The following is a 22,013-nucleotide window of genomic DNA, read 5'->3' as shown; positions in this document are numbered from 1 at the left end:
GTATCAATGCTTCCCTAGAATATACAATTGTGTATACCACAACTCACATTGTAATTTAATGGTATTAAAAAATACCTTTCCTGCTGTCGTTTTCTGTAAAATACAATGCAATATGGCAACCTGGAGGTGTAAAGAACGACTCCCAGAAATGTGATTTCCTGCTTGTGTGATTGGCCTACTGATTTTTCCAGAAGTCTGCACTAAGATACAAGTCAGACTAAGATACATCCAAAGGGAAATCCTGTCCAAAGGGCTGCAGACCCTTCCACCTTCCTCATTAGTACCATGCTAGTGCAGCATCTGATTGATAATTCTAAAACCACTCCTGTCACGGAGCTGGTCCTTCCTTCTCCATCCTCCAGGTTTGCTGGCTGCCACCCCCCACTCCTCAGCAGCCCCTCACTCTTCTGTCCCATCCATGCTGGGACTTCTAGTCCTCCGTGTCCCTGACACAGGCAGCCCTCAGAAGCCCTTCACCCCCCTGGCTTGCAGTCTGGCCTCCTGCTGAAGGAATCCACAAACAGGCCCCCTCCTCCCTTTCCCCTCATGCACAAATTCCTGGGCTCCCTGGGCAGGTCTGGAGACCTGGGAGACAGGGCCCGTTGCCATGGTAACCTGACAGGAAGTATCCGGTTACCAACAAGGCACATAGCTCTATACTTAAGAGAGAGCAAGGAAACACCTCATGTGTTCTCCTGGCTGCGTGTGTGAGAGAAGGCTGTGCTGAGTGCCAGCTTCTCTCATCTGACCATCCCCCGTCCTCCTCATCATCTCCCGGACTGTCTGTGCTGCCTGGAATACCTGCACTGTGGAGGAATCTTCTGCTGTCCTCGTGAATCTGCCTGGCTGGATCTATCCCCTGCCTGAACTTAACCCCTTGCTCTCTGTGAATCTGTCTGGACTTAACCCTTCCCTGTCCGGAGCCTCCTGTGTGGATTAACCCTGTGGATTACAATACCCCTGTTGTTCCCTATTGCCTTCCAGAGAACTGTACTGTGTTGCTGTGTCTGGTGTGGACCTATGGACTAACGGAACTGTTGTCTGTGCCCCAAAAACCTCCCCAATAAAAGCACGTTGGGTTCCGTGCAATCTGTCTCTGTGTGCTCTCTTGTTCTCTTGACAACTCCCATCTACATTTACTTTGCACGTGGACAAAGATAAACAAACCGGTCTTTCTTCATAATAACAAATAATAAAGGAAAGTATGTGAAACAATGTTTGTTAAAATCCGTGCCATGTACACACTAGATCACTCAGAGGGGAATGTTTTTTTTCTCAACAAAAGTGGAGTTACTCTTTAAAAGAAGCCATATATGTCTAGCTATCTTGCCTATAAGTATTGCTGCCTTCTTTAAGAAAATTCTAATTTTGATTTTTGTGCCATTTTTCTATTTCCTTTAGACAGATTATTTCCACCTTTTCCTTTGTGTTGCAATTATTGTTCTGTATGGAGATGATGTCATCGAGCAGCAGTTGCCAACAGACCAGATGTTACTGCATTTCAGTAACTTGGCCATGCATATGAATGGAGATCTGGTTCTTAAAAAGGCAAGTATGAAGAACTGTGCATGTTTGTGGTGTAATGGGACATAAATACATTGCTCAAAAAAATTAAAGAACATTTTTTAATCAGAGTATAGCATCAAGTCAATTAAACTCCTGAGATATTGATCTGGTCACTTAAGTAGCAGAGGGGGTTATTAATCAGTTTCAGCTTCATTAAATTTTCATGAAGCTGAATTGTCCACTTCAGTTTCATGAAATTAACAGACGCAGTAGATGGGCAACAATGAGATGACCCCCAAAACAGGAATGGCTTTACATGTGGCGGCCACTGAAATGTTTTCCCTACTCATCTTTTCTGACTGGTTTTCACTAGTTTTGCATTTGGCTAGAGTCAGTGTCACTACTGGTAGCATGAGGCGATACCTGGAACCTACAGAGGTTGCACAGGCAGTCCAACTCCTCCAGGATGGCACATCAATGCGTGCCATTGCTAGAAGATTTGCTGTGTCTCTCAGCACAGTCTCAAGAGCATGGAGGAGATTCCAGGAGACAAGCAGTTACTCTAGGAGAGCTGGACAGGGCTGTGGAAGTTAGTTAACCAATCAGCAGGACCTGCTTTTTTGTGCAAGGAGGAACAGGATGAGCACTGCCAGAGCCCTACAAAATGGTTCACTGGTGTGAATGTCTATGACCAAACAATCAGAAACAGACTTCATAAGGGTGACCTGAGGGCCCGACGTCCTCTAGTAGGCCCTGTGCTCACTGCCCTTCACCATAGAGCTCGATTGGCATTTGCCATTGAACACCTGAATTGGCAGGTTCACCACTGGCGCCCTGTGCTTTTCACAAATGAGAGCAGGTTCACCCTGAGCACATGTGACAGACATGAAAGGGTCTGGAGAAGCCATGGAGAACGTTATGCTGTCTGTAACATCGTTCAGCATGACCGTTTTAGTGGTGGGTCAGTGATGGTCTGGGGAGGCATATCCATGGAGGGATGCACAGATCCTCTACAGGCTAGACCATAGCACCCTGACTGCCATTAGGTATGGGGATAAAATCCTTTGACCCACTGTTTATGCAGACAGTTCCTGTAGGATGAAGGAATTGATACCATTAAATAGCCCCTATGCTCGCCTGACCTTAATCCAATAGAACACCTCTGGGATATCATGTTTCAGTCCATCCAATGCCACCAGGTTGCACCTCAGACTGTCCAGGAGCTCATTGATGCCCTGGTCCAGATCTGGGAGGAAATACCCCAGGACTCCATGGGGTTTATTTACTAAAGCTGGAGAGTCCAAAATCAGACTCCCTTCTGCATAGAAACCAATCAGCTTCCAGGTTTCATTGCCAAAGTTTCATTGAACAAGCTGAGGTTAGAAGCTGATTGGTTTCTATGCAGAAGGGAGTCTGATTTTGGACTCTCCAGCTTTAGTAAATAAACCCCCATGCGTCATCTCATAAGTAGCATGCCCCGATGTTGTTAGGCATGCATACAAGCACGTGGGGGCCATACAAACTACTGAGTATCATTTTGAGTTGCTGCAATGAAATTTCAGCAAAATGGACTAACCTGCTGCATCATTTTTTCACTTTGATTTTCAAGGTGTCTTTGAATTCAGTCCTCTGTAGGTTTATAATTTTAATTTCCATCAAAAGATGGGGCATCCTTACGTTCCTAACACATTACCCAGTCCATATCAGTATAGATATTCAGTATGATACTTTTCCCTGTTGTGCTTTCAAAGTGTTCCTTTCATTTTTTTGAGCAGTGTATGTTGGAAAGGAATTGTTATGGTTAGGATATTAATAAAGAGTTAATGTATATGACTTAATATAATCTGTGGTAGAATGTTTTTCTAGGGCTTACTAAAGACAGATAGTTTGCATGTTCTCCCTGTCCCTGCGTGGGTTTCCTCCGGGTACTCTGGTTTCCTCCCACACTCCAAAGACATGCTGGTAGGTTAATTGGATCCTGTCTAAATTGGCTCTTGTATGTGTATGTATGCATGTAAGTTAGGAACCTTAGATTGTAAACCCCTTGACAGTTAGGGACTGATGTGAATGTACAATAGATATGTAAAGCGCTGCGTAAATTGACGGCGCTATATAAGTACTTGAAATAAATAATAAATAAATATAAATGTAGTATTTAAAGCAAAGATGCCTATTTCTAAGGGCTGGTTTTCTGCATCAAAAATGCATGGACAGTAGTTTATATAAGTTTCCATGGCATAGTTCACACCAGTGCAGTCAAAAAATTGGAATATGCTGCATATTTTCTGTTCTGAACGGTACTGGAACTCCACAAAACCACTTAAAAAACACACTGGAATGCATTTTTGCCTGCACCTGCTGGCATCCTTACAATGATTAGTCATCCCTGCGGGGATTTCCTGATGACAGCAGAAAAATAAAAAAAAGTGTGGGGTCCCCCCCAATCCTTATAAGGCCCTTCGGGTGCGGTATGGATTTTGAAGGGGACCTCATGCCAAAAAAAACCAAGAAAAATAAATGGGTTTTCCCCCCAAAATGTATACCAGGCTCTTCGGTCTGGTATGGATTATAAAGGGAACCCCTTGCCAAAAAAATGGTGTGGGGTCCCCAGGAAGCTGGAATACAGACCGCCAGGCTAGGAAAGGGGGGAGAGGTGGGGGGAATAAGCAGACTTGTTGGGTGGTTAGAGAGGGGTGGTGGGTGCTGATTGATGAAGGGCTGCTGGCATGTTCAATGCTGATAAGGAGAACTAAAGGCACAGTTGATTCTAAAAAAAGTAGGGGTGCTGGATCGATGGTGAAATATCCCAGATTTCCAAGTGGACTGGAAGTAATCAAAGGTGACCCAGGATATAGAAATGTACCCACTCCGCAATGGGGACACCTACATTATACAGTCCTGAAGGACAAATTTAATAAACAAATGACCATAAAAGATCAAAAAGATCCACGGCTATCTTTTACAATGTTAAAAATCATTAGCATAAAAATCACAAAATTCATAAACATATTATCAATCAGAAATAAAACAATTCAGGTCAGTCTAGAAATTCAAGCCTGTGGGTATGAGTACTTTGGTCTCATAAGTCCAAAAGGATTCTCTACGACTGAGTTGTTGAATGAACTTACCCCCTCCAATGTCGATTGACTTTCTCGATACACCAAAATTTTAAACACCATGGGTCCTTTGGTGGAAAATCCTAAAGTATTTAGAAACACTGTGGGTTTTAACCCCTTTTTTGTTATTAACATGCTTTCCTAAACTTACCTAAAGGGATCTGGATGTTCTAATGCTGCTATCTCCTCTCCACTCCACTCTTAACTACAACGCATAGACTCCTAATTTCAGAACAAATAGTGTATATATATTTTTGTCTGTCAATTAGTTCTCACTACTAGTTGCACCCTTTTTATGACTGTAGCCTGTGTCTGGTGTGTGTTTGAGAAACATCCCCCCCTATTCATGTGATCTTTATCAGTTTCTAATTGGGGTGGAGATCAGTGCTCATTTGACCATCTCTCTATAAATTTAGATCAGCTCATGGGGGGAGGTCACAGATCAGGGGGACAGTCACAGATGGGGTGCTGCTTTTGCGTGAGTGCTGCGTTGATGGAGTGCTAAGACGCAGTTAAACACAGCGGTTGAACTAAAGCAGGATAATTCAAGCAGCAGGAAGATACAACAACAAGAAACTCTCCTGCATGCTGGACAGACTGCAAGCAAACACCCTGGGAAACATCTCTTACAAGTCTGAGTCCCACTCCATGTACCTTTTAATATGTCCCCTCTACTCCTCCTTTTCATATTACTTTCCTGCGTTCCCAAAATCTCACTTCTTTATCCCTCTGCTCCACCCCAAAACTTGTACATCTCACCCTCACTGCTACCATCTTCCTACTACTGCTCTCATCACCTCCTGCTGATACTTCACTCTCCTGCTGACCCAAACACTAGGGCTGGAAGGCATGTGCACTCGTGTACATCCTGCTCTCATCTTACTTTCCTCATTCTTCTTCTTCTCCTAACCTCCAGGGATATCTCCCCAAACCCTGGTCCTCCACTATCTCACCCCCACTCCAGACATCCTCTTTCTTCCTGGAATAGCCGCAATCCCCTCAATTTAATATCGGTCCCCGTGCTCCCAAAAACCACCCTCGCTTTTTCATGTGCGCTCTGGAATGCCCGCTCTCTCTGTAATAAGCTCACCTCTGTCCATGACCTTTTTGTCTCCCGCTCCCTTAACTTACTAGCAATTACAGAAACCTGGCTTCAAGCAGCAGATTCTGCTTCTCCTGCAGCACTTTCCTATGGAGGCTTTCTCTGGACGCACTCACCCAGATCCAGTGGTCGGAAAGGAGGTGGAGTTGGTTTGCTTCTATCCCCACTGAGCACCTTTCAAGTCCTCCCTAACCCTCCCTTTCTATCCTTCTCTTCTTTCGAGACTCACTGCATCCAGCTGTTTTCTTCCATTTTTCTGAGGATTGCAGTGATCTATTGGCCTCCTGGACCTGTGTCCCACTTTCTTGATGATTTCTCTGCCTGACTACCCTACTTTCTCTCCTCTGAACTACCCGCTATCATTCTCGGAGATTTAACAATCCCTATTAATGTCAACAACCCGACTACATCCCAACTCTTCAACATAACCTCATCTTTTGCATTAGCACAATGTATACAGTCCTCCACTCACTCTGATGGGAATACATTAGACCTTGTTTTCTCCCATCTTTGCACTCCCTACAACCTCACAAACAACCCCTTTCCTCTCTCTGATCACAATCTCATCACCTTCACAGTCTCCTCGTCTTCAAACACCTATCCCTCCAAGCAGCAAACAATTACCCGCAGAAACCTTCACAACTTGAACCCTGCTCCTTTCCACTCTGCAACTGACCAACTCTGACAGAATCTCTCTCCTGTCCTGCCCTGACTTGGCCACTGCTGTCTTTAACAGTTTGCTTTCATCCGCATTAGACTCACTTGCTCCTCTAACAACACGAAGCATCAGGCCACGACCGTTACAATTTTGGCAGACTGACCACACCAGAAAACTTAGACGACATAGTCGTGCGCTGGAGCGATTGTGGCATAAAACCAAATCTTAACAAGCATTCACCCTATATAAATCTGCTCTCTCAACATACAAGTCCTCCCTTCATGCTGCCAAACAAGCCTACTTTGTCACTCTTATTAATACCTTTTCATCCAGTCCTCGTCATCTCTTCTCTACTTTTAACTCTCTACTTTCTCCACCTCCACCCCCACCCAGTACCTCACTCACTGCTCATGAGATTGCAAATCATTTCAAAAACAAGATTGACGAAATTCGTAGGGGCATCGCCACTGCACAGACATTCATCCCACTTAGCATACCTTATACTAAACCTCCCTCAACACTTTCCTCTTTTGCCCTTGCCACTACCGAAGAGGTCACTAAGGTTTTCTCAGAAGCCCGTGTCACCACTTGCCCTTTGGATCCTGTCCCCTCACAACTACTACGGTCACCCTCTTCTTCCATCCTATATTCCCTCACTCACATCTTCAATCTTTCCCTCTCTACTGGTGCCTTCCCCTCCCCTCTAAAGTATGCGCACATCACTCCCATACTTAAAAAGCCCTCCCTGGACCCTACCAACCTGAACAACTTAAGACCCATCTCCCTGCTGCCATTTACCTCTAAACTCCTAGAACGCTTAGTCTACAATCGCCTGAGCTCCCACCTCACCGACAACAACCTTCTTGACCCTTTACAGTCTGGCTTTCGCTCACTACACTCCACTGAAACTGCCCTACTAAAACTCACTAATGATCTACTAACTGCTAAAACCAATGGCCACTACTCCGTACCCTTACTACTCGACCTCTCAGCGGCTTTTGATATGGTTGACCATCCCCTCCTCAAAAAAAACTCCACTCTCTTGGCCTCAGAGACTCTGCTCTCTCCTGGTTCTCCTCCTACCTATCGCAGTGCTCCTTCAGTGTTACTTATAACGCTGCCTCTTCACTCCCTCTTTCTGTAGGGGTCCCTCAAGGTTCTGTCCTTGGACCCCTTCTCTTCTCCATCTACACCTCCTCCCTTGGTCACTTGAGAAACTCCCATGGCTTTAAGTACCATCTCTATGCTGATGACACACAAATCTATCTTTCTACCCCTCACCTCACCCCTTCAGTCTCCTCTCGCATTACTAACCTACTAAGTGACATATCGACATGGATGTCACTCCACTTCTTCAAACTCAACCTTTCCAAAACTGAGCTCTTAGTATTCCCCCCAGCCCGTGCCCCCTCCCCTGACTTCTCCATCAAGATCAATAACACAATCATCAGTCCCTCCCCTCATGCCAGGGTACTAGGTGTAATCCTAGACTTCCATCTGTCCTTTCACCCCCAAATCCAATCACTGTCCAAATCTTGTAGACTGCACCTCCGCAACATCTCCAAGATACACCCGTTCCTAACCACGGAAACCACAAAGCAACTTATTCACCCCCTGGTTATATCTCGCCTTGACTATCGTAACTCCCTCCTCATTGGCCTACCACATCGCAGGCTATCCCCTCTTCAGTCTATCATGAATGCTGCTGCCAGACTCATCCACCTTACTAACCGTTCGGTATCTGCCACCCCTCTCTGCCAATCCCTCCACTGGCTTCCCGTTGCCCAACGGATAAAATTCAAAACATTAACAATAACGTATAAAGCAATTTATAACTCTGCCCCAAATTACATCACTGATCTTGTCTCTAAATATCACCCAAACCGTACTCTACGCTCCTCACAAGACCTCCTACTCTTTAGCTCCCTTGTCTCCTCCTCCCATGCTCATCTCCAGGACTTCTCCAGAGCTTCCCCCGTCCTCTGGAACTCTCTACCCCAATTTATCAGACTATCGCCTACTCTGCTCACTTTTAGGCCATCTCTGAAAAACCCATCTCTTCAGGGAAGCCTATCCTGCCCTCAGCTAATACTGGAATCTTCTACTTTTTCAACCAGTCCATCCCCCACGGTTACTACCTTTTGTACCACTAGCTCCTCCCTCCTAGATTGGAAGCTCCAAGGAGCAGTGCCCTCCTTTCCCTCTTGTATTGAACTGTATTGTTGCTGTATTGTCTCCCGTTATATTGTAAAGCGCTGAGCAAACTGTTGGAGCTATATAAATCCTGTGTAAAAATAATAATAATTCTACCGACATTTTGGAGACCACATTCACACTCCAACATGTACATCACTCCAGTGGTGTATTTTGGTTTTGTGCTGCCCTAGGCAAGACTAAAATAGTGCCCCCCAATCTAAATGTGTCCCACCCCATCCTGTTTAGGACCCACCTCTTCACCTCTTCGTCAGAGACTGCGGACAGGATACAGGAGACAGTCATAGACTGTGGACAGGATACAGGAGATGGTCAGAGACTGAAGACAGGATACAGGAGATGATCAGGGTCTGCTGACATACTACAGGAGATGGTCTGAGACTGTGGACAGGATACAGGGAATGGTCAGAGACTGTGGACCGGATACAGGAGAAGGTCAGAGACTGTGGAGATAGTACAGGAGACAGTCAGAGACTGCGGAGATAGTACAGGAGACGGTCAGAGACTGAGGACGGAGTACAGGAGACGGTCAGAGACTGCGGACGGAGTACAGGAGACGGTCAGAGACTGCGGACGGAGTACAGGAGACGGTCAGAGACTGCGGACGGAGTACAGGAGACGGTCAGAGACTGCGGACGGGGTACAGGAGACGGTCAGAGACTGCGGACGGGGTACAGGAGACGGTCAGAGACTGCAGACGGAGTACAGGAGACGGTCAGAGACTGCGGACGGAGTACAGGAGACGGTCAGAGACTGCGGACGGGGTACAGGAGACGGTCAGAGACTGCGGACGGAGTACAGGAGACGGTCAGAGACTGTGGACGGAGTACAGGAGACGGTCAGAGACTGCGGACGGAGTACAGGAGACGGTCAGAGACTGCGGACATGATACAGGAGACGGTCAAAGACTGCAGACAGGATACAAAAGACGGTCAGAGACTATGAACCAGCTGGAGAGGCCTGGTCTATACCAAGCACTATGGATGACTGGTTTGCCTACACACATTAGATGGGTGCTGCACAACTCGTTAGACCTTGAAGCCACTCAAAGAGTTAACAGGACTCATCCCAGTGCTGGCACCATGTCCACTAATTCACAATATAAAATACAATGAAGTAATTTCACACTTGCCAAAATTTTCTAGTCTACATCAAGCTTTCACCAATATATTTAAACATCCAGCACCTCAGAGAAGACTCACATACTGCACCTCCTAGTAAAACGAGTAGAATCTGTAGATCTTCATAGACGTTGTACCCTTTATTGGGCATGGCCTGGCCCGGATTGGGACAAAAAATAGGCATGGGCACTTTGGACTGAGCAGCCCAAAGCCCGGGGACCCTTTCCTCGGAGCCCGGTGGCGGAACTCCAGGGCCCGGTCGCAAGAGCAACCTTTGCGACCATGGTAGTTCCACCACTAATGTCAGTAGGTTTTTATTTACATTTTTATATTTTTTTTAATTTTCTTTTGTAGGAGGGAAAGGAAGGAAAGAGAGGAAGAAGGAAAGGATGGAGAGAAAGGAAGGAAGAGGGAACGAAAGAAGGAAGGAAGGAGGGAAACAGCAGAAAGAGAGTGAGAGAGAAAGAAAGGAGGGAAAGAAAGGAGAGAAACAGGAGACAGAAAGTGAGAGAGAAAGAAAGAGAGACATATACTGTAGAAAAAAAGGAGGGAGGGAAAGAAGGAAAGAGGGAAATAAGGAGGGAAAGAAAGAAGGAAGGAGGGAAACAGGAGACAGAGGGAGAGAGAGAAAGATGTATAGAAGGAGGGAGGGAAGGAGGAAAAGAAGTAAAGAGGGAAAGAATGGAGGAGGGAAAGAAAGAATGAAGGAGGGAAACAGGAGATAGAGAGAGAAAAAGAGTGACATATAGAAAGAGGGAAAGAAAGAGAGAGAGAAAGATGAAAGAAGAAGAAAGAGAGACGCATAAAAAGAAACAAAGGAAGGAGGGAAAGAAGGAGAGAAAGAAAGAAGGAAGGAAGGAGGGAAATAGGAGACAGAGAGAGAAAGAAAAGAGATGTATAGAAGCAGGGAAAGAGAGAGAAAGAAATAGAGAGAAAGAAAGAAGAGAAACGAGACAGAGAGAGCCTTATAGAAAGAAAAAAGGAAGGAGGGAAAGAAGGAGACAGAGAGAGAGAAAGAAAGAGACGTATAGAAGGAAGGAAAGAAAGGAGAGGAGCAGGAGACAAAGAAAGAAAGAGAGAGAAACAGAGAGAGAGAGAAAAAAAGAGTGAGAAAACAAAGAGGAGCGAAAGAAAGGAGAGGAACGGGAGACAGAGAGAAAGAAAAGAAATAGAATACAGAGAGAAAGAGAAGGGGGGGGGAGAAGCCTCAAGGCTGGCGTGGAGTGTGGGCGGGGGAGACACAGGAGGAGAGGGCGGGAGGAGGAGGGGCAGCTTTATCTCTCCTCTCCCCTTTGTGTGAGGGGGGGAGGAACTGTCAGCAATGGGGACAGCATATGCTGACAGATCCCCTACAGCGCTGGAGTTGGGGGGGAGGGTTGGGCTCGTGGGGAGCATACAGGATCCGACCGCATGCAGGAGATGGATAGGAGAGGCGGCCGGTCGGCACATAGAGGAACCAAGAAAGGCATGGTCCTCTATGTGCCACCTGGCCACCTCTCCTATTCAGGCAGCCCCATGGCTGACAGGTTCCCTGTCTCTGTCAGGGAACAAGAAGATCGCGCACATGAATCTACGCTTGCGCAGGATCCCGACAAGGCATACAGGCAGGTGGGCACTAGGACGCAGGCGCGCCTGTCACCAATGATGGCACTGGCAGGCACTAGAACCCAGGCGCGCCTGTCGGCACTGGGCGGGCTGTTTAAAGAGCACTTCGGTGCCGATTCAGTGCTAACTGGTCTTCAGCTCCCCTTGTGTCCTGCTTGTTTCCTGTGCGATTTCCTTTGGTTCTGACTCGGCTTGTTCCTGACCCGACTCTGAGTGCTCTCCTGCCCTCTCGGTTCCTGACTCTGGCATTTCCTCCTGATCCTGTACCGCGCTGCCCGACTCTTATGACCCTGGCTATCCTACGACTCCGTTCCAGTCCTGTGTCCTGGCTACATACCTGGCTCTGCTGTGCATCTGGCAATCCACTGTACCTGCCTGGTCTATCTCCACAGTACCCAAATCAGAGGATATCCTGCTTATCAAGGTCATCATCTGCAAGAGCCACAAGCAAAACCCTGGCGCTCTTGTCCCCCTGGTTCTTAGACGCCCTCTGTTCCAACCTCAGCAGGCTCAGGATTAGTGAGACAAGTGAGGCTGACCTCGTCAATTCAGTCTTCCATCAGGTACGTGACAGTCTCCTCACCTGTCTTCACCACCCGAGCACACTTGAGCCCACTCCCCCACCCGAACACACGAACACGCCCTCCCCCGCCCTAGCACACAGGAGCATGCCGCCCGCCCAAGCACAGCCCTTTGCAGTGACAGCACTGGTCCCTTCTGCCTTGGGGTGAAGCCGCCCCTTGAAAAATTCCGCCCAAGGCAGATGCCTTGTTTGCCCGCGGCAGAAACACCCCTGCATCACTCCCTATGAACTACAAACGATAAGATCATTTATTTCGCAATGTCACTGTAGAAACAAATTCCTTACACTTCTTAATATTAACTTTGGAGTTTTTACAGGCTGTACAGAGACCACAGACATGAAACCTGATAGGTATGAAAAAATCCTATTCTCTGCATGTATAGGAGGAACCCCTGGTGCAATGACATCTCTCAGGGAAAGTGCTTTCTATAAATGAATTGATGATGAGAAGGGAGAACAGGACCAAGAACTCTATCCTTTTTTAAAATGTTCCAATACTTAATATTTATCCTTTCAACCTTTCTAAATTGCATATTATAGTCCCAAATCAGGTTAAATTAATTGTTATTACTATTAATTTTACCTTGAGTGTTAGAAATCAGGAAACTCCTATCCATTACTTTAACCCTTTGGATTTCTCCATCTCTAACCACTTTTTTGTAACCTTTTTGTTGAAGTTTGCTAGCAAGGATCTGAGATTGGGAGAGAAAGTTCTCCTTCAGAGCTCCTCAGTTGAATAAATTGCTCTCGCATAACCAGGTTTTATGGTGGCATCTGTCCAAAGGGATGTACTTGTCGTGCCATGGTGGCAACTGTCCAAAGGGATGTGCCTGTTACGATCAGTTGATTTAAAATAATTCTTTTTTTGAAATGACCATTTTCTTTATAAATCTGTAAATCAAGAAATACCATGTGATTAAAATCAATATTCCAAGTCAAAGCTATATTTTTATCATGACTATTAAGATTCTGCATAAACTCCTCCAGACTGTCCTAGGTAGGCAGTAACAGAATCTGTATCATTAGCTATTTGTCTGCCTAGAAGATTCAGAGTGTTTATATAGATCTTAGGCAGAAAGTATGTGATGTACAGGATCAAGGGATCAAGAAAAAGTGCCTTTTTATTATTTAAGATTTTTCTCTTTTTTTGTTTATGACCTACAGTTGTGTCCAAAATTATTCAACCCCCAATGCTGTAAAGGGGTTTAGGGACTATAGTGTACATTTGGAATTGTATTCAGAATCAAATCCTACAAGGACGTTGTAACTACCCAAATGCAACTAAAATGACATCAATTGTTTATGTAATACAGTAGTAAATGGTTCTTATGTGGTTTCTTCATTGCCACAATTATTCAACCCCTTAAAGACTACCACTCTGAAGAACAGAGGTTCATACAGGTGCTTTCCATCAGGTATTGAAAACACCTGTGGATGTCACCGAGCAGCAATCAAGCATAATAAGCACCAATTAGGCAGCTTTAAAATGACTGTGATACTCAGCTCCTTCTAGACATTTACTGGTGTGGTTACAAACATGGTGAAGGCAAGAGAATGGTCCAGGAAGACAAGAGAAGAGGTGATTTCTCTTCACAGGAAGGGCAATGGCTATAAGAAGATTGCAAAGATGTTAAACATACCAAGAGACACCTTAGGAAGCATCATTCGCAAATTCAAGGCAAAGGGCACTGTTGAAACGCTACCTGGTCGTGGCAGAAAGAAGATGCTGACTTCGACTGCTGTGCGCTACCTGAAGCGTAGAGTGGAGAGAAGTCCCCGTGTGACTGCTGAGGAACTGAGAAAAGATTTGTCAGATGTGGGTACAGAAGTTTCAGCCCAGACAATAAGACGCACACTGCGTAATGAAGGCCTCCGTGCCAGAACTCCCAGGCGTACCCCCTTGCTGTCTCCAAAGAATAAGAAGAGTCGACTGCAGTATGCCAAAAGCCATGTGGACAAACCACAAAAGTTGTGGGATAGTGTTCTGTGGACTGATGAAACAAAATTAGAACTGTTTGGGCCCATGGATCAACGCTATGTTTGGAGGAGGAAGAACAAGGCCTATGATGAAAAGAACACCTTGCCTACTGTGAAGCATGGTGGAGGGTCAATCATGCTTTGGGGCTGTTTTGCTTCTGCAGGTACAGGGAAGCTTCAGCGTGTGCAAGGTACCATGAATTCTCTTCAGTACCAGGAGATATTGGATGGAAACGTGATGCAGTCCGTCACACACCTGAGGCTTGGGAGACGTTGGACCTTTCAACAGGACAATGATCCCAAGCATACCTCCAAGTCCACTAGAGCATGGTTGCAGAGGAAAGGCTGGAACATTTTGGAGTGGCCATCGCAGTCACCAGACTTAAATCCGATTGAGAACCTCTGGTGGGACTTAAAGAAAGCAGTTGCAGTGCGCAAGCCTAAGAATGTGACTGAACTGGAGGCCTTTGCCCATGAAGAATGGGCGAAGATACCCGTAGATCGCTGCAAGACACTTGTGTCAAGCTATGCTTCACGTTTAAAAGCTGTTATAACTGTAAAAGGATGCTGTACTAAGTACTAAGATTGAATGTCACTTGGGGGTTGAATAAAACTGATAATGCTGTGAGCACAGAAAAGACATTTGTGGTTATTTCATTATAACTGTTATGTTATATTTGTCTGACCTACAAGTGCCTCTTTAATGTAAATGTAAGCAAGATGACTGAATGATCAAAAGCAATGTCAAACTGGCCAAAACACTCAATTTCAGTGGGGGTTGAATAATTTTGGACACAACTGTATGTAGCTCTTCCTTATATTCCACTACAGGATTCTTATTAAGCAGCTGGTACTTGTCTCTATCCTCCAATAGGCGGTTTATTTCCTCTTTTTAAGAAACCTTACACATAATCACTAAGCTCCCCCTCCTCATCGGCAGGGCGAATAATAACTTCCTTTTTATTTTCCAGTGACTCTATACCCTTGTTAACAAAGAAAGGATCATTTTATTTTCCTGATAGGTTATTCAAGTCATTCAAAATCATGTTCTTGGACACTTCAATATGTTTATTATCAGCATTTTGGGGGTTAAATACCGATTTATTTTTAAGACTTGAATGAACCCCCTCAACCTGGGTCTATTTCTAGGGTTAGACAAAAAATATTTTTTAATACTCAAATTTCAAAAATTTTTCTGAATATTTATACAAGTTTATCATGGTTCAGATAATCAGGATTTTATTATTATTATACAGTATTTAAATGGCGCCAAAAGGTTTGCTCAGCGCTGTACATTATAGTGGGGGACAGTACATGAGACAATACAGTAACAAAACAATGCACAAGGGGTTGGAGGGCCCTGCTCTTTCGAGCTTACAATCTAGAAGGGAGGGGATAGTGGTACAGGAGGAAATGGCTGTGGGGGATGGAGTGGAGGAGATCGGCTGTTAGGAGAGAGTGGGGTAGGCTTCCCTGAAGAGATGGGTTTTCAGGGTGCGCCTAAAAGTGAGGAGGGTAGGTGACAGTCTGATGGATTAGGGTAGTGAGTTCCAGAAGATGGAGGAAGTCCTGGAGAAGTCCTGCAGTCGGGCGTGGGAGGTGGAGACCAGGGAGCTAGAAAGTAAGAGGTCTTGTGAGGAGTGAAGTGTACGGGTTGGATGGTATTTGGGTATCAGGTCGGTGAGGTAGTTTGGGGCAGCGTTATGAATGGCTTTGTATGTCAATGTTAGTAGTTTGAATTTTATGCGTTGGGCAATCGGAAGCCAGTGGAGGGAATGACAGAGGGGGGTGGCAGAAGCGGAGCGGTTGGTAAGGTGGATGAGTCTAGCCACTGAATTCAGGATAGACTGAAGCCGGGATAGCCTGTGTTGGGGTAGGCTGGTGAGAAGGGAGTTGCAGTAGTCCAGACGTGAGATAATAAGGGAGTGAACGAGTTGTTTAGTAGTGCCTGGGGTTAGGAACGTACGTATTTTGGAGATGTTGCGGAGGTGCAGCCTGCATGAGTTTGCCAGCGATAGGACATGGGGTTGGAAGGACAGGTTTGAGTCTAGAGTGACACCTAGGACTTTGGCTTGCGGGGTAGGACTGATGGTGGCGTTGGTCGTGATGGAGAGGATGGGGGGGGGGAATTAGGAGCTCGGTTTTGGAAAGGTTCAATTTGAGGAAATGGAGCGACATCCAGTCTGATATGTCGTTCAGTAGGTGAGTGATACGGGCGGAGACTGAAGGGGTGAGGTGAGGGGTGGAGAGGAAAATTTGTGAGTCATCGGCGTAGAGGTGATAGTTGAAGCCGTGGGAGTGTATCAGTTTGCCGAGGGAGGAGGTGTAGATGGAGAAGAGAAGGGGCCCAAGGACAGAGCCTTGGGGAGCCCCAACAGAGAGGGGGAGGTGGTAGCATTATAGGTAACGCTGAAGGAGCGTTGTGATAGATAGGAGGAGAGCCAGGAGAGAGCGGAGTCTCTGATGCCAAGGGAGTGTAGTTTATTAAGGAGGAGGGGGTGGTCAACTGTGTCGAAGGCCGCGGAGAGGTCGATTAGTAGGACGACTGAGTAGTGGCCATTAGCTTTGGCAGTTAGCAGGTCATTAGTGATTTTGAGTAGGGCGGTTTCAGTGGAGTGTAGGGGACGGAAGCCAGACTGTAGTGGATCGAGGAGGTTGTTGTCAGTGAGGTGGGAGCTTAGGCGATTGTAGACTAAGCGCTCAAGGAGCTTGGATGTAAATGGCAGCAAGGAGATGGGTCTAAGGTTGTTCAGGCCGGTGGGGTCCAGGGAGGGTTTTTTGAGTATGGGGGTGATGTGCGCGTGCTTTAAGGGGGAGGGGAATGCGCCAGTAGAGAGGGAGAGATTGAAGATGTGGGTGAGGGAGCGTAGGATGGAGGAGGAGGGTGACCAGAGGAGTTGTGTGGGGACAGGGTCAAGGGGGCAAGTGGTGAGGCGGGCTTCTGAGAAGACCTTAGTGACCTCCTCAGTGGAGGCTGAAGGAGCGGAGTGTTGGGGAGGTTATAGTGTGCGGGATGCTAGGTGTGGTGGGGGGCAGGGCGGTTGCGAGGTCAGAGGAGGGGAGAGTTGAGGGGGTTATTGTGGGAGGGAAGCTAGGTGGGAAGGTAGATTGAGCATTGGCGATGTCTTTACGGATTGTGTCAATCTTGTTTTGGAAATGATTGGCAATCTCGTGAGCGGTGAGTGAGGTACTGGGTGGGGGAGAGAGTAGGGAGTTGAAAGTGGAGAAGAGCCGGCGAGGACAGGTGGAGAGGGTGTTGATGAGGGTTACGAAGTAGGCTTGTTTGGCGGCGTGGAGGGAGGAGGTGTAGGTGAGGAAGGCGGATTTGTAGGGGGAGAACGCTCGAGGGGATCTGGTTTTGTGCCATAATCACTCCAGCGTGTGACTGCGTCGTTTAAGATTTTTAGTGTGGTCGTTCTAGTTGAAGGTTGAAGCGGTTGGGGTCTAATGCTGTGTGTGGTTAGGGGTGCTAAGGAGTCTAAGGCAGCTGACAGTGAGTCGTTATACGCAGTAGTGGCCAGGTCAGGGCATGACAGTGGAAGAATACTGTCGTACAGACGGTCAGCTGCAGAGTGGAGAGGGACCGGGTTCAGGTTGCAGAGCTTACGGCTGGTGATGGTTTGACATTTGGGGGGGGAGGTGTTAGAGGATGGGGAGATGGAGAACGTAATGAGGTTGTGGTCAGAGAGAGGGAAAGGGGTGTTTGTGAGTTTGTGGAGGGTGCAGAGGTGAGAGAAAACGAGGTCCAAGGGTGTTCCCGTCGGTGTGGGTGGAGGACTGTGTGCACTGTGTGAGTGCAAAAGAAGAGGTTAAGTGGAGGAGTTGGGATGTAGCTGGGTTGTTGACGTTGATAGAGATATTGAAGTCACCAAGGATGATGGTGGGTAGCTCAGAGGAGAGGAAGAAGGGTAGCCAGGCGGAAAAGTCATCGAGGAAGCGGGATACGGGTCCAGGAGGCCGATAGATTACTGCATTCCTCAGAGGGGTGGGCAAGAAGAGCCGGATGCAGTGGACCTCGAAGGAGGAGAAGGATAGAGAGGGGGGTTTGGGAGGACCTGGAAGGTGCTCAGCAGTGACAACAGCATGCCGACCCCACCACCTCTACGACCGCTCGGTCTGGGTGAATGGGACCAGACGAGACCTCCATAGGAGAGTGCCGCAGGGGAGGTGGAGTCAGTGGCTTGGATCCAGGTTTCATTGACCGCTAGGAGGTTGAGGGAGTGGGAGATAACGAGGTCTTGGATGGCGGTGAGCTTTGAGTGGAGGGGTGGATGTGGGGAGGAGGGGGACAGGTATAAGGTAGAGGGGGTTTCGGCGGTTTGAGGGAGTAGGAGGTGGGTCTTTACAGTTACAAAATAGAACACCTACTAATCCCTACTCATATAGGAGGAGTATCCAACAAGGGAGAGGCTCTATTACTACTTTTAATACATTTGCCCCACTGCAGAACAGAGATTATGATCATTGATGATTTGTTTATTGTTTGGACATGGGCAGTCTGGAGGAGTTTATGCAGAAACTTAACCGCTTCCTGACCGCCCTATAGCAGAAATACTGCTACAGGGCAGCACAGGTGCGCAAAATCACGTATATTTCCAGGTAGGGCAAGGCCGCTGCTGTCAATCACCGGGTCTCGACCGGTAATTACTTGTCATGCCCGTTGATTTCCGATGGTCACTGATGGGGAGGAGGACTGTTTTTTGTTTTGTTTTTTTATTATATCTTTTGTTTTCCTTTTTTTTCCCCAAAGCTTAAAACAACATATATTCATAGTTTTCAAATGAGCAATACAAACCATTCACCTATATCTCCTCACCCAACCCTCACCCAACCCCCCCCCCCACAACACTTTTCCCTGGTCCATATAATTTTATCCAACTCTTTCCATCAATTCCTATCCATATCTATATCTCTTTTCTTTACTGCTCTCCTCCTATTGGTTTCTTAGTCACTCAGTTCAATTCTCCTCTCCTACATCAGTCTGTCTGGGGTCCCACTACTTCTAGGTATTTTTTTGATGTCTTAAAATCATATCAGCTACTCCATTCCTTTCTGAACTTTTCCATTTTATCGTCATCTATATGGCATAGCTCTTCCATCTTATTTATGTAATCGACTCTATCAATCCAGTCCCTCAATGTTGGGTTTTCCTGCACCTGACAAAATTTAGGAATAAGTCCCTTGGCCGCACTAATTAAATGATATAATATACTATTTTTGTTTTGATTCACTGGTGTTTCTGACTGATAAAATAAACATCCCCATGGTTCTTTCTGCATAGTGATCCCCAGTATTTCTTGTATGACTTGTATTATAACTTGCCAAAACATCTGTATTTTGGGAATATCCACCATATATGTGCCATAGTTCCCTTTATTCCACATCTCCTCCAACACAACAGCGAAACCTAACCCGCTGTCTCTGTGCCACACACGGTGTAAAATACCATCTGGTTAAACACTTGTAATTAATTTCAACCGTACTCATATTCATTGCCTCGTGTGTCAGTGTAAACAATTTATCTTTCTGCTGTTCACTTATTTTTTTTCCCAGCTCCGTTTCCCATTTCTCTAAGAACAGTGGAGGACCTGCTCCCTTCAGTTCAATAAGGATCTTATATATCTTAGAAGTTATATGCTTTGGTGCTCTTTCAGAGCTCAGAATTTTCTCAAATGGTAGCATATCCTCCGTCATCGTCAGTGGCTGGGGAACCTTTGAAACAAAATGTCTTAATTGATATTTCATTTAAACTAATTCAACAAATAAATCTTTTTTTCTTTTTAAATCTTGAAACGTGTACAACTCCCCCTTATTCACTATATCCCCTAAACGTGCATCCTCATTTTTAAATCACCTGTCATTCCCAGGTGGAAAAAAGTCCGTCCCCACCAAAGAATCAATAAAGAATTATACTTCCACCCCATATGCTTGTGTATTCCATCCCACACTCTCAAAACCTCCCGTGTCAACGTGCTACTAATTTCATCCATAGTGCGAAGCTTTCATGGTATCCAAATAATCTTCTCAAGATCTGCATTACTTAAAATACCTTCCATTTTAACCCAACTTTTCTCCCATGAATTATATGTCCAGTCTACTACTCGTGACAGCATCATCGTAGTATAATAAAACTAATATTGGGCAAATATATATATTTAAGTATTAATTTTTTTATTATCCCAAAAATGGATCCTGGTATATAAACTGGGAGCATATGAAATTTATACAGAATTTTGGGGACTATCAACATCTTAACCAAATTTATACGCCCGATCCAGGAAACCCTACCCATTGAAATTCTTCTCAGCTCTTCTTTTATTTCATTCATTAACCTCCCTGGAGGTCTGATTATGTCAATATTTTTAATGTCAAAGCAGTACATTGTTTTGCATTGAAATTTGTTGTTTTATATTGTAGGCCTGTAATTCTTAGGAATAACTCACTTAAATCTGTCCAAACAAGAGTCTAGTAAACATCGCGGGTATGATACAGTTTGAAACACAAAATCATAAATTATAATATAATAAATAATTATAAAAAATAATATAATAATAATAATAAAAAATTTAATTCAGGGGGCGTGGCTGAGCCACGAGTGAAGATGGCCGCGTAATTACAGCGCTCCCGCCGGCCGGATCCTACCTTGCTGCCGCTCTGCACGGAAGGGTGAGACATCTCCCCTCTGCTATGGGGAAGACTGACAGGGCACCCTCTGGGGCCAGATCGCGGTCCCCGCGGGGTCAGAACACGCAGGGGAGGCATATAAAGGAGCTCTTCCGCTCCCAGCTGAAAGATGGGCAGCAGCCCTCTCCCTCTCCAGCTTCATCCCCCTCTCCCCCTCCCTCTGCAGTCTCTGACACAGGCTGCTCTACAAGCACAGCCAATTATGCTGTGCTGGACACAGTGCCACAGCTGGATTCATCACCTGCTACACATTCCCTATCATTAAGGGACCTCCAGGCTGTGGCAGCTGATATAAAGACCACCTTAACCACCACATTAACCTCTGCCCTCACTGAATTAAGGGATGACATCCGCTCTATGGGCACAAGGGTGGAAGGGGTGGAGCTGGATACCAGGCAGAATCAGGCCGCAATTTCTGATCTACAACAACAATCAGCGCTGCACGTGTCGACCATTCGAGATTTTTATAGACACATTGAGGACTTAGACAATCGTGGACGCAGACGCAACATTAGGGTCCGGGGCCTTCTTGAATCAGTGGAACCTTGTGATGTCCCTAAAGCGGTAATAGCTATCTTTAAAGACCTCCTAGGTCGCCCACCTTCAACCATGATTGCTATTGAACGTGTACACCGGGCAACCCGTCCTAGGGGGGGAGACACAGACCCTCCCAGGGACATAATTTGCTGTCTTGAAAGTTACCCTCTTAAAGAGGATATCCTCAAATGCGCTAGGGGGAGAAGACATCTTGCCTATGAGGGGGCTGAGATACAGCTATATCAGGACCTCTCCAATCTGACCCTGCAACAAAGGCGGGCGCTGCGCCCCCTATTGGATACTCTCCACACGCGCAACATCCCCTATGGATGGCGGTTTCCGTTCTGCCTTTCTGCTCAAGTGAATGGCCGTAATTTTAACCTACGAGTTCCTGAAGAACTGCCATCTTTTTGCTCTGCTTTGGATATTCCTCCGATTGCCTTACCCGATTGGAACGGGTCTATGAGGTTGCCACGTGCCCAAGATCTGAGAGCTGATGATGGTGCAACGGGCGGGCCTAGCCCTGCTCAACGACGGCGCCGGATGGTCCCTTCGACACCTCCAAGACTCCATGCAGGGGCCTCTATGGACACTTCCAGTCCCACGGCCTCCCCGTCGCACAGGAAGCCTCGGCACGAGACCCAATGATCCGCCACACCAGCAGGCTTTCAGCCTCCTTTTTTCCAGTTTTCCTGTTGATTTGTGATTGGCCAGCTACTTTTGCTTTGAGTTGGGCTTTACTGGTTTGCCCCAACGGTTACTGTTGCCTCTTTACAGTCGCTCCCGCAGGCTTTAGTTATCCATGTTGATATGCCACCTCCCCAGGTTGTGGGGTGATATTTGTTAGCATACAGGTCAGGAGACTTGTTCAAGATCGACACCTGGTATACACCCCATTAGTTTGTGGATT

The 22,013-nt window shown here is 46.3% G+C and overlaps 1 protein-coding gene across 1 annotated transcript in view; it reads left to right on the top strand.

Annotated features, from left to right (window-relative positions):
• Window positions 1-22,013, top strand: part of TBC1D16 (TBC1 domain family member 16) — a 527,005-nt gene that overhangs the window by 468,972 nt on the left and 36,020 nt on the right. Inside the window, exon 9 of the mRNA XM_089673068.1 lies at window positions 1,402-1,548. Within this exon, the coding sequence (XP_089529194.1) occupies window positions 1,402-1,548 (147 nt within the window). The remainder of the gene's footprint in view (window positions 1-1,401; window positions 1,549-22,013) is intronic.

Source organism: Staurois parvus, unplaced genomic scaffold, assembly GCF_062004578.1.
Source record: "Staurois parvus isolate SC_StPar_1 unplaced genomic scaffold, SC_StPar_1.0 ptg000134l, whole genome shotgun sequence".
In the NCBI taxonomy this organism is placed as follows: domain Eukaryota; kingdom Metazoa; phylum Chordata; class Amphibia; order Anura; family Ranidae; genus Staurois; species Staurois parvus.
The sequence above is the reverse complement of the archived record's forward strand: the minus strand, read 5'-3'. Positions and strand labels throughout refer to the sequence as shown.